The following is a 15321-nucleotide window of genomic DNA, read 5'->3' as shown; positions in this document are numbered from 1 at the left end:
AAAATAAAAATGTCACTAATATAGTTTTTATAATCATTGTTATTTACGGTATATAGTTAATTGTTCTTCCATACAAAACTTTTCTTCTGCTAATAAATTGCCATATATATATTGACAATATCTCCAAACACAAAGAGTACTGGTGTGCATGAAGAACGACATGGTCCAAGTCATCGGACACATTTGAAAAATCAACATCAATATCCGAAAATTATGCAAAACCCAACGACCAACTTCCTCTCTACATTCCATCCCGGTTTGTTTCTATATAAATACCCCTCTCATTCTTTACTTTGCGAATTAAGCTGCAAAATTAATGGCAGAATTGATAGAAGATCAGAAAGAGGTGGTTCTGTTGGATTTCTGGCCAAGCATGTACGGCATGAGGGTCAGAATAGCCCTGGCAGAGAAGGGAATAAAGTACGAGTACAAAGAGCAGGATTTATTCCACAAAGGCTCACAGCTTCTGGATATGAACCCCGTTCACAAGAAGATACCGGTTCTGATCCACCATGGCAAACCCATTTGTGAGTCCCTCATCATCTTGCAATATATTGATGAGGCTTGGAAGGATAGTGGACCTCCGTTGTTGCCCTCGGATCCTTATGGGAGAGCTCATGCTAGGTTTTGGGCTGATTTCATTGACAAGAAGGTTAATCACTCACTACCCCACTTGTTATAATTAAATCATAGTAATTTAATATTATACGCTAATTTTTATTTTTAAATACTAATTTTTTTCTTATGACAAAAAATAATAATTTATTCTTCTGTGATTGCTTGGTTTGTTTTGGTGTTATTCATTGTTCTACTCAATTGTTTTGTTATCTATATTTGGGATTTACAGATTGTTTATTGAATAAAGTAATGAAATTCAATTGGATGATTAATTGGGTCTATTATTTATTTATTTATTCATTTGTAACAGTGATGGATCTGCTTTTATCCTTTTTTTTTTTTTTTTTTGGGTATATTTAAAGCGGGTTGGATTGCAAATAAATATTGTTACGGTTCTTGTTGATGAGTTCTAGTTAAAAAAGTCTGTCAACAACATATATAGGTGAAACTTATAATGCATACTTTAAAGCAATGATTATGATTTAACAATGACAACATTTGATGCATTTAACACTACTGATATCCATAAAAAATATTAGTGAATGGAAATTTCGATTTACCTATTTATTTATTTATTTTTCTCTATCATGAACTCTAATTGGCATTTAACTGCAAAATATATTTTTATAGATGTTCTGCGTGGCAAAAAAGATATGGTGCACAAAAGGGGAAGAAAGAGAGGCATACAAGAAAGAATTCATACAGATATTTAAGGTATTGGAAGGAGAAATTGGAGAGAAGCAATATTTTGGGGGTGACACATTTGGGTTTATAGATATATCTCTTATCACATTCTATAGTTGGTTCCATGCTTTTGAAACTTTTGGAGAGTTTAGTGTGGAAGCAGAATGCCCTAAGATTATAATATGGGCTAAGAGGTGTCTTCAGAAGGAAAGTGTTTCTAAATCTCTTCCCGATCACAAAAAGATTCTTGGTTTTGTTGTGGAGCTGAGAAAGAGGTTTGGAGTAGAATAGGACCAAAGTAACAAAGGAAGGGTTTCGTTTTTCTGAAACTTCTTTTCATTTTTTGTTGGACCAGCGTTTTGGTAGAGATTGTAATTAGATACTTTGGTGTATCTTGCATGCTTTTGTCGGTCTAATAATCGGAGGAGACTACTTAATGTGGGTCAAAGGTTATATATATTAATCTTGTTAATTAGTTGTGTTTTATTGGCTGTGGTAAATTATACCAATAAAAAAGAAAAAAAAAAGAAAAGAAAAAGAAAAGAAAAAGAAAAAGAAAACCTTGTTATGTTGTATTTTTAGCTCTGAACATATCTCTAGTTTTATTATGTAGTTATATTTTTTCTTTTTTGGTTCTTTAATTTTCTTTTTTCAAATCATATTTTTTACAAAGTCATATGGATTTAGTTTGTGGGCTTTTGGATACCAAAGAAAAACGATCCACTTGTTGAGAAACTGTAAAATATACTTATTTTATATTTGCCAATTAGTTGTGATTTGGACACATATTTAATATGAAATTTTTTTTTTTTGGGATAAAATTTGTCAAGGGATTCAGAATGTGGTACAGTTTAAATTTGATAAGTTATATATTTTACCAACCTAATTAGTTAATTTAAAAAAAAAATTTAATTACTTTAAAAGAAAATTATGATAAAAATGGCAGTTCCATTCATATTATAAAACATGTTAGGTGCATTATATTTTGCAAGCACCAACTCTAAAATTTATTTTTGCTAGCTATACTAATAATTTGTATCTATTTTACCATTAATGACTCAAAATGATACTTATCTACACTACAACCCACAATTTCACCTTAATACCTTTAATATAATAAAATCATAAAACAAAAAAATTTTAATCCACAATTTTTAGAAGCCGTATTTGGGACTAGTATTTGAAGTTGAAGCATGTCAAGACCCATCCAGGACCCCTTCCCAAAACTTTAGACAAATCCTAATCCCAAAGAAAACCCGACCAGACCGTCCTTCAAAAAATCTAGTAGCATCTCCGCTAAGGGTAGAGCATACCCCAAAAATTATTTGCACGAAAATGCACTCCTATATCATACCTTCTTATCTCTCCCACTTTTCTACAATAGATTCCACAATTAGCAGCAATTCGATAACAAATATAAATATAGATGCATATATTAGAAATAATTTAAAAATACGAAATTCCTTTAACTAATCACATACCCATTTAGTGTCGTGCTATATTTCATATAGTTTAACAAATGCACCAATGCATAAAGTAGATATGAAAAAAATAAAATAACAATAATAATAATAATAATATTAATAACAATGATAGCACAACTTGTCTGAAAGCTACCGCACTTGCCTGAAGGCTTTCATACTTGCTCGCAGGCTTTCAAACTTGCCCAAAAGCTTCTATACTTGTCTGAAGGTTTCCGTATAATAATGATACTAATAACAATAAAAATAATAATAGTGATAATGATAATAATAATAATAATAACAAGTAGTAATAATGAAAACAATAATAATGAAATAAATAATAATAATAATCTCAACAATTAATTATAATAACTACAATAATAATTGTCAACAATTTTAATGGTAAATACCATTGATAATAAAAATAGTAACAACAATAATTATAATGATTATAATTAATAATAATAATAATAATAATAAAAATAATAGATAATGAAAATAATAATAAGAATAACCATAATAAATAATAATAACAAACACAACAACAACAATAATAAAAACAATAATAACTGCTAATGATGATAATACTAATTAATCAATAAATAAATAAATAAACAATAATAATGATAATGATAACAATATTAATAACAACAATAATAGTAATAATAGTAATAACAATAAATGCAATAATGATAATACTAAGAAATTAATTTATGAATAAATAAGGTAATATAAGATATAATAATATTTTAAAATCCATAATGAAATATGCACACTCGTATCTGAGGTACATACAATACCATTTAATATGTTGTGCGATCCATGACTCTAGCTGTTGCTGATACTCTGCTACCAATACAAACTGGTAGCCTACATCAGCCTTCTGATCCTCTAAACTCGTAGGTAACATAGTTACGAGGCTAGCTCTTAACGGACCATGTCAGATTGTCGCCCTAATATAATATATCATATATATATATATATATATATTTAGTATGTATATGTATATATAAAGATACTTGATGCACCATACTATATACCAGTGGTGCCAGATAGTACCCAGCATCCCCAGGTATGGCTTGATGAGAGGTTAAGGAGAGAAACTTGCAAACGGTTGCCTTGGCATCCCAATGATGCTGTTGTTTGTAACTGGCCAAGGCCAAAACAATCATCCTTCGATCGGGAGGAGGGTGGCTATGTTCACTGTGCACTATACTTGCCATACCTCAGACCCGTAGCTCTTACAGAATGATCATACATGTATATGTACATTGATCCGTAATAACAGCCATCATGCAGCCAAGGGCAGGGACGGTTATTGCTCATCCTGCATTATACTTGTCTACTGTCTCACAAGAATGACCATGAATATAACTTGCACGCTTAATAAACATCCATCTTGCGGTCGAGGAAAGAGGCGACTGATGCTCGCTGTGCAAATATACTTGCCAACTCTCAAGTCTATGGCACCCACAGGATAGTCATAATATAATAAACAATCCTGGCCATAGAAGGGGGCAGTTTATGCTTACTGTATAATACTTGCCAACCCTTGGGTCCTGGACATTCCACAGGATGACCATACAAACTTGGCGCTTATCAATAATATAATACAGAACACCAGTACTGTATAATGCATCTAAAAACTATAAAATTTTATAATATTATAAAACTTGAATTTTGATAAAATACAATCGAATTTGTGCACTTTTACCAAATTCATAAAACTTCATATCTTCTTTTGAACCATCATCACAAATATATCAATTTTAATATTTCAATTTCTACAACCATAAAACCAAATTCATGAATGAATCAATAAATAATTAAATACATATTTGTATTTCAATCATAATAAGTTAGTATAATTATTTTCTTAAATCTTCAAAATTAATTTGTACTAAAAACTTCATTTAAGCCACATAAAATTCCAGATATAATTAAATACATAAGAATACATTTATTATGCATCATAACATCAACAATAAAATTTACAGTAATTTAACACAATTTAAAATTTAAGTTTCCTTATTTCGAAAGAACTTATGATTTTAACATTTTTGATTTATTGTTGAAATTATTGTGAGTTTATTTGAAGCAATAAAAATGCATTTATATGGATTTACGAATTTTGAAATTTTTATGTGATTTAATTATATTTTGAATTTTGAAAAATTGAAGGAATATTTATTTTATATTGTTGTTAATTTCATTGATGGATTTGAAATTGATGGAATTTATGCGATGGATTTATGACGATGATTTATATAGCAATTGTGGAAAATTTATGCGTTTTATTGGATGGAATAAACCCGGTGGTACCTATGAAATTTTTTTGAGAGTTTGAAAATGTATGATTTTATGATTTTTAGATGTACCATACACGTACTGGTGTTCTTTATACATGGATATGATTAGCACGCAGGTGGATGTGGTGAGTGCGCAGGTGGGTGTGAGTGGCGCACAGGTGATTATGGGGTTGTCCTGTTGTTGCCATCGGATGAGGGTAGGCCGCCCCTCCATGATCGGGATGCCTATTTGCAACGGTGCGATGGGACGCCATGCGCCAGTATGCCGGTTTCGTTTTTTAACCTCCTATCTGGTGGTGCTCCGGATGCCGGGTATCGCTGGCGCCACTGGTATATAGTGGGTGCATCAAATGGTTTTCACGACATGATTTTAATCATACAATATTTTAGAATTTTATTTAAATTAAAATGTTTTTAATAGTGTTTTATAAATTAAATTGTTTTGGTAATCTAAAATTGAATTCTATTATTAATTATGTGGTTTATTTTATTTATTTAAATATTTTTTGGATCATTTTTCTTAATGTAAATTTTATTGTGTTTTCGTATTAATTGTTTACAATATTTTATTCCCAATTTAATATTTGTTATTAGCATTATTTTTTTTTATAATTATTTCTCACTAAGATTTTTGGATTATTAATTTATTGTCTTTTATTTGCAAATTATTAATTAAATATTTTCTAGATTTTTGGGGCATAAAATATTGGATTTTGCAAAAATGTTTTAAAAATGGAACTTTTCCAACTGAGTAAATTGTGAGGGTTTTGAGGGAAAATGTTATTTTTAACTACTTATTATTTATTTACTTATTTATTATTAATCAATTCACTAAGTTATTTACCCTTTTATTTTTATTATTGTATAGTAGATTGGGTTACTCATTGAGATAATTATCATCTCATATTTTTAAATTCCGTTCCCTTAGGCCCATGTTAGTCGACGTTGATCGTCCGGGGGCGAGCTCGACGTCTTGGTTCGTTGTCGAAGACCAAAAGGCTTTTCCAATTTGGACGTTTATTTATTTAATTCTACACTGGTTCCCTATCATTTATTTGAAGTCCTGCAAATTGTGGTAAAGCTTGTAGTAAAGTGGGAGGAATAAGGTGGTGCATATAAAAGTGTGTTTTTTATGCAGGAAATTTTATGGTAAGTCCTATCCTTAGGGGAGATGTTGCCAGATTTTCTGTTGGGAGATTCGGTAGGGTTTCTGACAGGACCTGCTCCGGGAATCCCCTCAGGACCTCCCGGGTGATCCCGCCTAGTGAAGTCCTACTAGACAATCTCAAAAAAATATCCAATGGAACCTTACCTTAAAGCGTAGATAATCAAACACCAGCATTAACATTAATACCTCAAATATATAAATATATATATAAATAAGTCCACAAGCGGCCTACTGTACTACAGGCCATAACTACACAAATGAGTACTATGGTTTCTATTGAGTCCCATATTTAAAATCAGAGTATTCTAAAAGTGTCAACAAAGTCTATGAGTACAAATGAGTAATAAATAAGTCCAGAATATAACAATAGCTGAAGAAAAGATAAATACGGCTGCTGCAGTGAAAGGAAACAAACGATAAGCTATGCGCGAGGTAGACTGCTACTAGCTGCCTGGGCCTAGGGAAACAAATTTAAAGCAATAAAACGTGAGATAAAGAAATCTCAGTGAGTGGCATAGTATAATAGAAAAATAATGATTTATTTCTGAAAAATCTTTCTCTCAAGACCTCTCATTCCACTTGTTGAAAAGTTTCCCGTTTAAAAATCATTTCACAAAACCAAAACTTGTACCCCAATTAATATCATAAAAATCAATGCTCAAACATATGAATGAACGATCATTGTAATATTATGAAATGTTTCAAATCCAGATATAAACATTTGAGCATAAACTACAATAATTACAGTTCCACCAAATAAATATGAAAATGCAGAAATCACCACAATATTTGTAAATCAACAATATATACAAACATATACAATGTACCATACGATGTACCAATACACAAACCGTGGGATACATCCACCTCACGACCCTTAATATATTAACGGTGTCGTGGAAATAATAAATAACCGTCGGGACGTACCCAACCTCACGGTCTGTGGCAATAATAAACCGTGGGATGATATCAACCTCACGGCACCATGGCAATAATAATAAACCGTCGGATAAATCCGACCTCACAGTCCATGGTAATAAAGATAACCGTTGGATGAAACCAACCTCACGACAAGGTGGTAAACCCAGCACGCGGTAATATAATATAATGTAATAATGATCCAAGGTATTGGTATTACATGGTACATCAATTTACAAATAACCAATACACTATACATGAAACAATCTTGTAAGGTTATATATATATTTTTCCAAATGATACTGTATCATAAATCATCATTTAACATTTAAACTTCCACCGCTTAATTAAATACTTCAAAATCTCAAAACATCATTTCATACGAAAACCAGAAATACCACAGTGAAATATATTCACCATAAACCAATTTTAAGCACATAAAATTATAAAATATTTGATCGTGCTCAAAATTATATGATTTTCAATCTGGTTTCTCAAATCAAATAGTTTCCAAAATGACTTAAAATCTCAATTTAATTACCAAGATATTTAAATACCACAAGTCCATTTATGGACCCATTAAAATTGAAAATCACTTAAAATATTATCAAAAGTCATATAAAATGATAACACATATATGTGAAAGCAAATATTTATATATGCATAAAACAACATTTCAATCAAATGATATATACGTAAAATATTTGAACCCCATATATACTATACTATATACCCAAATCATTTAAAAATGATATAACCACTCAAAGTACTGTAGATGCTTATGCCTGCTCTACAGGATTGCCTCCAGGCTCAACTCGAATGTCTGTAATATTATAAAATATTCCTCAGGCTCCAAACAACTAAACCAGAGACACTTGTATAACCCAAATGTCTTAAAATGATTTACAGTACTACAAAATTGCATAAATTGGACACCGGGCAGTCCAATTATACCGCGTGTCCTTAGGACTCGGTACCCAAAATTGGGAATTTTTACCCGAAGCCTATTATTTCGAAATCGAACTACCTAATGCATTCTAATAATATCCAATTTCACTAATCTAACTTCAATTCTAACCAATTTAACCAAAATCGTCCAAACACAGTCCCAATTTCTTCAAAAATTAACCAAATAACCCTAAAAATAGGAAAATTATCAAACGACCTCAAAAATTCACAAATTATATGTCAACAGAAAGCCCAAGAGACAAGAAGTTCACCAGTGGTCTTACCTTGGTCCGGTGACCGGAAAATTGACGTAAAGGTTCGGCCAAACTTGAACTCGAGAGATCTCTAAAATGGTTGAGATTTTGGGCAATCTAACCACGGAAATGGAGAGAGAATATTTCTGGCCGTCGGGCTTCTCCGGCTTGATCTTGGCGCGTCCAGCGACTGGTGGCCGTGAAATTTTGCGACCGAGCTCACCTTCGTCCGCCCTTCCTCTCTACTTGGTGTGTGTAGTAAGGTGGTAGCCGGAGATGGGTCAAACGGCGTAAACCCGGTTGGAGGTAAAACAGTCGGTTCAGGCCCGTGGGTTTTGGGTGTTTTTCTCGGGTTTTGGAGAGAAAACGGGTATTTTTAGGCTTTTCTTCCTGTTTGGCACACTTACCGAGGCTTATATAGAGCCTAAATCACTAATAGACAAAAATTGGGTACTGGTTTGGACACTGATATAAAACTTATGCTTAAAACTTCTTAGAACCATAACTTTTTATCCGTAACTCGGAATTTGGCGTGCCGCCAGTCTGTGAACTTGTATCGACGAGATCTACACAATGGTACCTCAGTCAAACCAAAAATATTGGCTATTGAAAAAGTCAACTTGAACCCATATATTATTCACTTGGTCAAACTTGGTCAAACTTAGTCAATTTGGTTAAACTTGTTTAATCATGTATATATATATATATATATTTTTGGTACGGGGTGCTACAACCTACCCCCCTTAAAGGAATTTCATCCACAAAATTCATACTTTAGTTTTGGAAGAGGTAAGGATACTGACTCCGCATTTGATCCTCTCGCTACCAAGTCGACTCCTCAACAATTTGGTTTCTCCAAAGAACCTTCACCAAAGCTATAGTCTTGTTGCGAAGCCTTTTCTCTTCCCTTCCTAAAATCTGTACTGGCTGCTCCTCATAAGACAAGTCATCCCTCAATTCAATCTCCAGTGTCTTCAACACATGTGATGGGTCTGAGATATACTTGCGGAGCATGGAGATGTGAAAAACATCATGGACTCGAGAAAGCTCCTCCGGCAAGTCAACCCTGTAAGCCACTGGACCTATCCTCTCTACTATCTCAAACGGTCCAATGTAGCGAGGAATTAACTTCCCTCGTTGTCCAAAATGTACTACACCTTCCTAAGGAGAGAGCCTTAAGAATACTCGATTGCTAACCTCAAACTTGAGATCCTTCCTATGCACATCCGCATAGCTATTTTGCCTATCTTGTGCTACTTTCAACTTGGCCTGTATCATATTGACCTTATCCACTATCGCCTGAACAATCTCAGGGTCTAGAAGTTTCTTTTCACCCGTCTCATTTCAACATAATGGAGTCCGACATTGTCTCTCATACAACGTCTCATAAGGTGACATCTTCAATGTTCGAGTGATAGCTATTGTTGTAGGTGAACTTTGCTAAAGATAGATACTCATTCCAATTCCCCTAGAACTGTAGCACAAATGACCTCCACACGTCCTCTAAGGTTTGAATAGTCCTCTCAGATTGTCCATCGGTCTGAGGGGTGAAAAGCGGTACGCAAATCCAACTTGACACCAAGTTCATTCATTAATCTTCCCAAAATCTCAAAGTGAACTGTGGATCTTTGTAAGATATAATCAATATTGGCACTCCATGCAAGCTCACTATATGATTCATAAAAAGTTCCGCTAACTTTTGAGGAGAAAACTTCTCACGAAAGGGTAGGAAATGTGCAGACTTAGTGAGTCAATCAACGATCACCCAAATACCATCATGCCTCTGAACTGTGGGGGAAAAACTTGAATACAAAATCCATCGTGATGTGCTCCCATTTCCATTCTAGGATGGGTAAGGGCTGTAGAAGCCCAAAAGGTTTTTTATCTCTCTACTTTCAGTTATTGGCAAATGAAACACTTGGATACATAATCAGTAACTTCTCTTTTCATCCTTGTTCACCAATAATGCTTTTTCAAGGTATGGTTCATTTTGATGCTACTAGGGTGCATGGCATACGCAGAACTATGCGCTTCATCTAGTACTTGCCTTTTCAGCTCTTCATTTGTGGGAACACAAAGCCTAGAACCAATCACCAATGCTCTATTGCCTCTGATAGTGAAATCTGACTTCCCTCTTGTTTAACTTTTCTTCTTATACTCATTAAGTAAGGGACTTCAAATTGGATCTCAAAAACACAATCCATAAGTATTGGTCGTAGTCAAAAGCTAGTAAAAAGTCCTCATGAAGTATGCATGCACAAGTTAACACCCAACTGTGCAACTCAAACATTAAAGAAATAGTGCAATCATATTCTTTGAGCAATCTATCCATCTCCTTTGCCTTAAGTTTAACTCCTTCTGAGTAAACAAATACTTAGTGCTCCTATGATCAGTAAGGGTCCAACAAGCAACTCTATACAAGTAGTGCCTCCAAGCTTGCAATATAAAAAAAATCATTGCAGCAAGCTCAAACTCATGAGTCAGATAATTCAGCTCGTGCTTCCTCCACTGTCCAGAAGCATAAGTAACAACTCATAACTTTCTAAAAAAAAACTCCATCCATCAATTCAAAAAGAAAGTTTAGAACTTAAATCTAATTTCCTCAAACCAAATACTAGTGTCACAAAGTTAAAATGTAAATTATTCTCTTTGCCTCCGATTACACTCCTAGTACTTACAATTATAAGATCCATATTCCTCATTGATTATCCAATTTCCTTAACCTCGACAAACATCTTTCTTTTAACCAAATTCATCAAAGTCAAAAACAAGGTTCCTTATATTTATTCCAATGGAGAGCTTTAGATTGCTTATAAAGCCTAAAAGAAATCCTCAAGATTGTCAACACCAAGAAATATGAAGCCAAAAGATCAAGTCCGGGTCCTCTCATCATCTCAAATATCATTCTTGAAGATACCTCAAATTCTTCCAATTCTCAAACAAACTCCAAGAATACATACCTCGAGCAATAAGGAAATTTAAATCTTAATTGTAATATCACAACCAAATACATAAACTAGTTACTAGATTCTCAAATCATAAGAAAACATTCATTACTTGCTTATATTCTAGTTATGCCCCAAAAAATCATATTCCTTAGGAGATTAAGTTATCATCAAGAATATCAACCACCTTAGATCCATAAAACATCATCGATATAAAACCCTCAACCTTCAAGAAAACAATATATCAAAACCAAGATCTAAAATCATTATCCACAAATAGATGCTACAAAACCAACTTATGAAATTCACCGCTTAATTATCAGCAAATTTTCCTACATAAGATCACCAAAATGCATAAATAAACTTTATCTATACTAGATTCTAATACTAAGTACCTTAATTTCCATGCAATGAAGATAACTACTCTTAAACACCTGACGAGGTTAAAAGAATCCTCCTATGGATGTGGAACTTTTCAGGTAACACCCCTAATGAACTTGAGTCATCTTGACTAATGTAACATATTCGCGTAAAACAAAAGAGTGTGTGGTCCTTGAGCCAATAAAATATGTCCGTCACCACCAAGCATAGATAATGTAGCTATCACAATATCAGAGTGATCCTCCTGATTGATCATAGCATATACCATACCTTTGGTAAGTTGTCATCCCTTCTGACCTCTGCCTTTGGCTGTGGACGAAGACCGTTGTCCAACGTTGGTAGAATCTCTTGAAGTCTGGCCTGTTTATGTATCATGTACTTTGTATCCATCAATTAGCTGAAATTGTGCACCCAATCATAAAGCTCTAGCATGACCATATTCTCGATAAGGTTAATCATTTTTAAAGTGTTTCGACTTCATGTAATGAAAGCATGATTCATCCCATTGGCACTACCCATTATAAAACCTGCCATATAAGCTACCTCGGACTGCGGATCTCTAAAAACAAAAAAACCTGCTATCATTGTTCACTGTCCATTGTCCTGAACCCTGAGTGGTGTCTCAACTTTAACCTCTTAATCTTAATAAAGGTTGGAGAACAAAGCTCAATGTGAAATGTAGTCTTAAACTATGTTCAAGGGTGATGTCTCCTAGTCCTTTCATACGTCAACCACTTCCTTGAGTTTCCTTCTAGCATCAAGCTAACTAATGTGACCTTGTCCTCATCCAGACATTGCATAGGATATATGGAGCCATCACAACCAACTGCTCCAAGTCTACAAGCCTACTTAACAGAATACCTATTAAACCCACTCCTCTCGAGTGATCAAGCCAGGCGCTCGACAAGATGCCCCACATAAGTGGGTGCATTCGTACTTTCAACTGAAGCCTGCTGAGACCTACGTCTACCTCTATGCGCCATAAGGGAAAAAAATGGAACTATTTCCACGAATAAATGAAATGAAATCAATGTCAAGAAATAGGTTAGGAAAGTATGCAAAAAACAAGATGAGTTGCACAGCAATGCACAACCCCGAGGAATTTAGAACCTAAAGCTCTGATACCAAGCTGACAAGACCCGCCTCGGGAATCCCCTCAGGACCTCCCGGGTGATTCCACCTAGTGAAGTCCCATTGGACAATCTCAAAAAAATATCCAATGGAACCTCGCCTTAAAGCGTAGATAATCAAACACCAGCATTAACATTAATACCTCAAATATATAAATATATATATAAATAAGTCCACAACCGGCCTACTGTACTATAGGCCATAACTACACACAAGAGTACTATGGTCTCTACTGAGTCCCATATTTAAAATCAAAGCATTCTAAGAGTGTTAACAAAGTCTATGAGTACAAATAAGTAATAAATAAGTCCAGAATATAACAACAGGTGACGAAAAGATAAATACGGCTGCTGCAGTGGAAGGAAACAAACAATAAGCTATGCGCAAGGTAGACTGCTACTAGCTGCCTGGGCCTAGGGGAACGAATTTAAAACAATAAAACGTGATATAAAGAAATCTCAGTGAGTGGCATAGTATAATAGAAAAATAATGATTTATTTCTGAAAAATCTTTCTCTCAAGACCTCTCATTCCACTCGTTGAAAAGTTTCCCGTTTAAAAATCATTTCATAAAACCCAAACTTGTACCCCAATTAATATCATAAAAACCGATGCTCAAATATATGAATGAACGATCATTGCAATATTATGAAATGTTTCAAATCCAAATATAAAGATTTGATCATAAACTATAATAATTACAGTTCCACCAAATAAATATGAAAATGCAGGAATCACCACAATATTTGTAAATCAACAATATATACAAACATATACAATGTACCATATGATGTACCAATATACAAACTGTGGGATACACCCACCTCATGACCCTCAATATATGAACGGTGTCGTGGAAATAATAAATAACCATCGGGACGTACCCAACCTCACGGTCCGTGGCAATAATAAACCGTTGGATGATACCAATCTCACGGCACCATGGCAATAATAATAAACCGTCGGATAAACCCGACCTCACAGTCCATGGTAATAAAGATAACGGTTGGATGAAACCAACCTCACGGCAAGGTGGCAAACCCAGCACGCGATAATATAATATAATGTAATACTGATCCAAGGTATTGGTATTACATGGTACATCAATTTAAAAATAACCAATACAGTATACATGAAACAATCTTGTAAGATTATATATATATTTTTCCAAAAGATACTGTATCATAAATCATCATTTAACATTTAAACTTCCACCGCTTAATTAAATACTTCAAAATCTCAAAACATCATTTCATACGAAAACCAGAAATACCACAGTGAAATATATTCACCATAAACCAATTTTAAGCACATAAAATTATAAAATATTTGATCGTGCTTAAAATTATATGATTTTCAATCTGGTTTTTCAAATCAAATAGTTTCCAAAATGACTTAAAATCTCAATTTAATTACCAAGATATTTAAATACCACAAGTCCATTTATGTTAAAATTGAAAGTCACTTAAAATATTATCAAAAGTCATATAAAATGATAACACATATATGTGAAAGCAAATATTTATATATGCATAAAACAACATTTCAATCAAATGATATATACGTAAAATATTTAAACCCCATATATACTATACTATATACCCAAATCATTTAAAAATGATATAACCACTCACAGTACTGTAGATGCTCATACCTGCTCCTTTACAGGATTGCCTCCAGGCTTAACTCGAATGTCTGTAATATAATAAAATATTCCTCAGGCTCCAAACAACTAAACCAGAGACACTTGTATAACCCAAATGTCTTAAAATGATTTACAGCACTACAAACTTGCATAAATTGGACACCGGGCAGTCCAATTATACCGCGTGTCCTTAGGACCCGGTACCCAAAATTGGGGATTTTTACCCAAAGCCTATTATTTTGGAATTGAACCACCTGATGCGTCCTAATAATATCCAATTTCACTAATCTAACTTCAATTCTAACCAATTTAACCAAAATCGTCCAAACACAGTCCCAATTTCTTCGAAAATTAACCAAATAACCCCAAAAATAGGAAAATTATAACACGACCTCCAAAATTCACAAATTATATGTCAACAGAAAGCCCAAGAGACAAGAAGTTCACCAGTGGTCGTACCTTGGTCCGGTGACCGAAAAATTGACGTAAAGGTTTGGCCGAACTTGAACTCGAGAGATCTCTCAAATGGTGGGGATTTTGGGCAATCTAACCACGGAAATGGACTCAGAGGGGTTGTAAATAGTGGGATAAAGGTATGGGTCGAGCTGGGTTGGCCGGAAAACATAATTAATGAGTAGAGAAAAAATTTCCGGCCCGATCTGGAAGCATCCAGCAACCGGTGGCTGTGAAATTTTACGGCCGAGCTCACCTTCGTCCCCCGTTCCTCTCTAGCCGGCGCATGTAGTAAGGTGGTGGCCTGAAATGGGTCAAACAGCATAAACCCGGTTGGAGGTAAAAACGGTCGATTAGGGCCCGTGGGTCTTGAGTGTTTTTCTCGGGTTTTGGAGAGAAAATGGG

The 15321-nt window shown here is 34.1% G+C and overlaps 2 protein-coding genes across 2 annotated transcripts; one reads left to right on the top strand and one right to left on the bottom strand.

Annotated features, from left to right (window-relative positions):
- Positions 1–374: 374 nt before the first annotated feature.
- On the top strand, positions 375–1927 carry LOC107423430 (probable glutathione S-transferase). The gene is made up of 2 exons (XM_016032982.4): positions 375–652; positions 1249–1927. Exons 1-2 carry the CDS (start codon positions 383–385, stop codon positions 1591–1593), a joined length of 615 nt encoding a protein of 204 aa, XP_015888468.2. The 5' UTR covers positions 375–382; the 3' UTR covers positions 1594–1927.
- Positions 1928–9184: 7257 nt separating this feature from the next.
- LOC132803176 (uncharacterized) lies at positions 9185–12078 on the bottom strand. Its single transcript, XM_060815449.1, has 2 exons — positions 11959–12078; positions 9185–9523 (listed from the first exon to the last, which is right to left on the bottom strand). Exons 1-2 carry the CDS (start codon positions 12076–12078, stop codon positions 9185–9187), a joined length of 459 nt encoding a protein of 152 aa, XP_060671432.1.
- Between the last annotated feature and the right edge of the window lie 3243 nt (positions 12079–15321).

This window comes from Ziziphus jujuba, chromosome 3, assembly GCF_031755915.1.
Source record: "Ziziphus jujuba cultivar Dongzao chromosome 3, ASM3175591v1".
Taxonomy (NCBI): Eukaryota; Viridiplantae; Streptophyta; class Magnoliopsida; order Rosales; family Rhamnaceae; genus Ziziphus; species Ziziphus jujuba.
Note: the sequence above shows the minus strand (reverse complement) of the source record. Positions and strands in the feature narration are given on the sequence as shown.

Excerpts from the sequence above, each read along its gene's own strand:
- LOC107423430 (XM_016032982.4), top strand. The coding sequence starts at position 383 with ATGAGGGTCAGAATAGCCCTGGCAGAGAAGGGAATAAAGTACGAGTAC. Across the intron at positions 653-1,248 it reads CTGATTTCATTGACAAGAAG|ATGTTCTGCGTGGCAAAAAA; the intron begins GTTAATCACTCA and ends ATATTTTTATAG.
- LOC132803176 (XM_060815449.1), bottom strand. The coding sequence starts at position 12,078 with ATGGATACAAAGTACATGATACATAAACAGGCCAGACTTCAAGAGATT. Across the intron at positions 9,524-11,958 it reads GGGATGACAACTTACCAAAG|GAAGGTGTAGTACATTTTGG; the intron begins GTATGGTATATG and ends CTCTCTCCTTAG.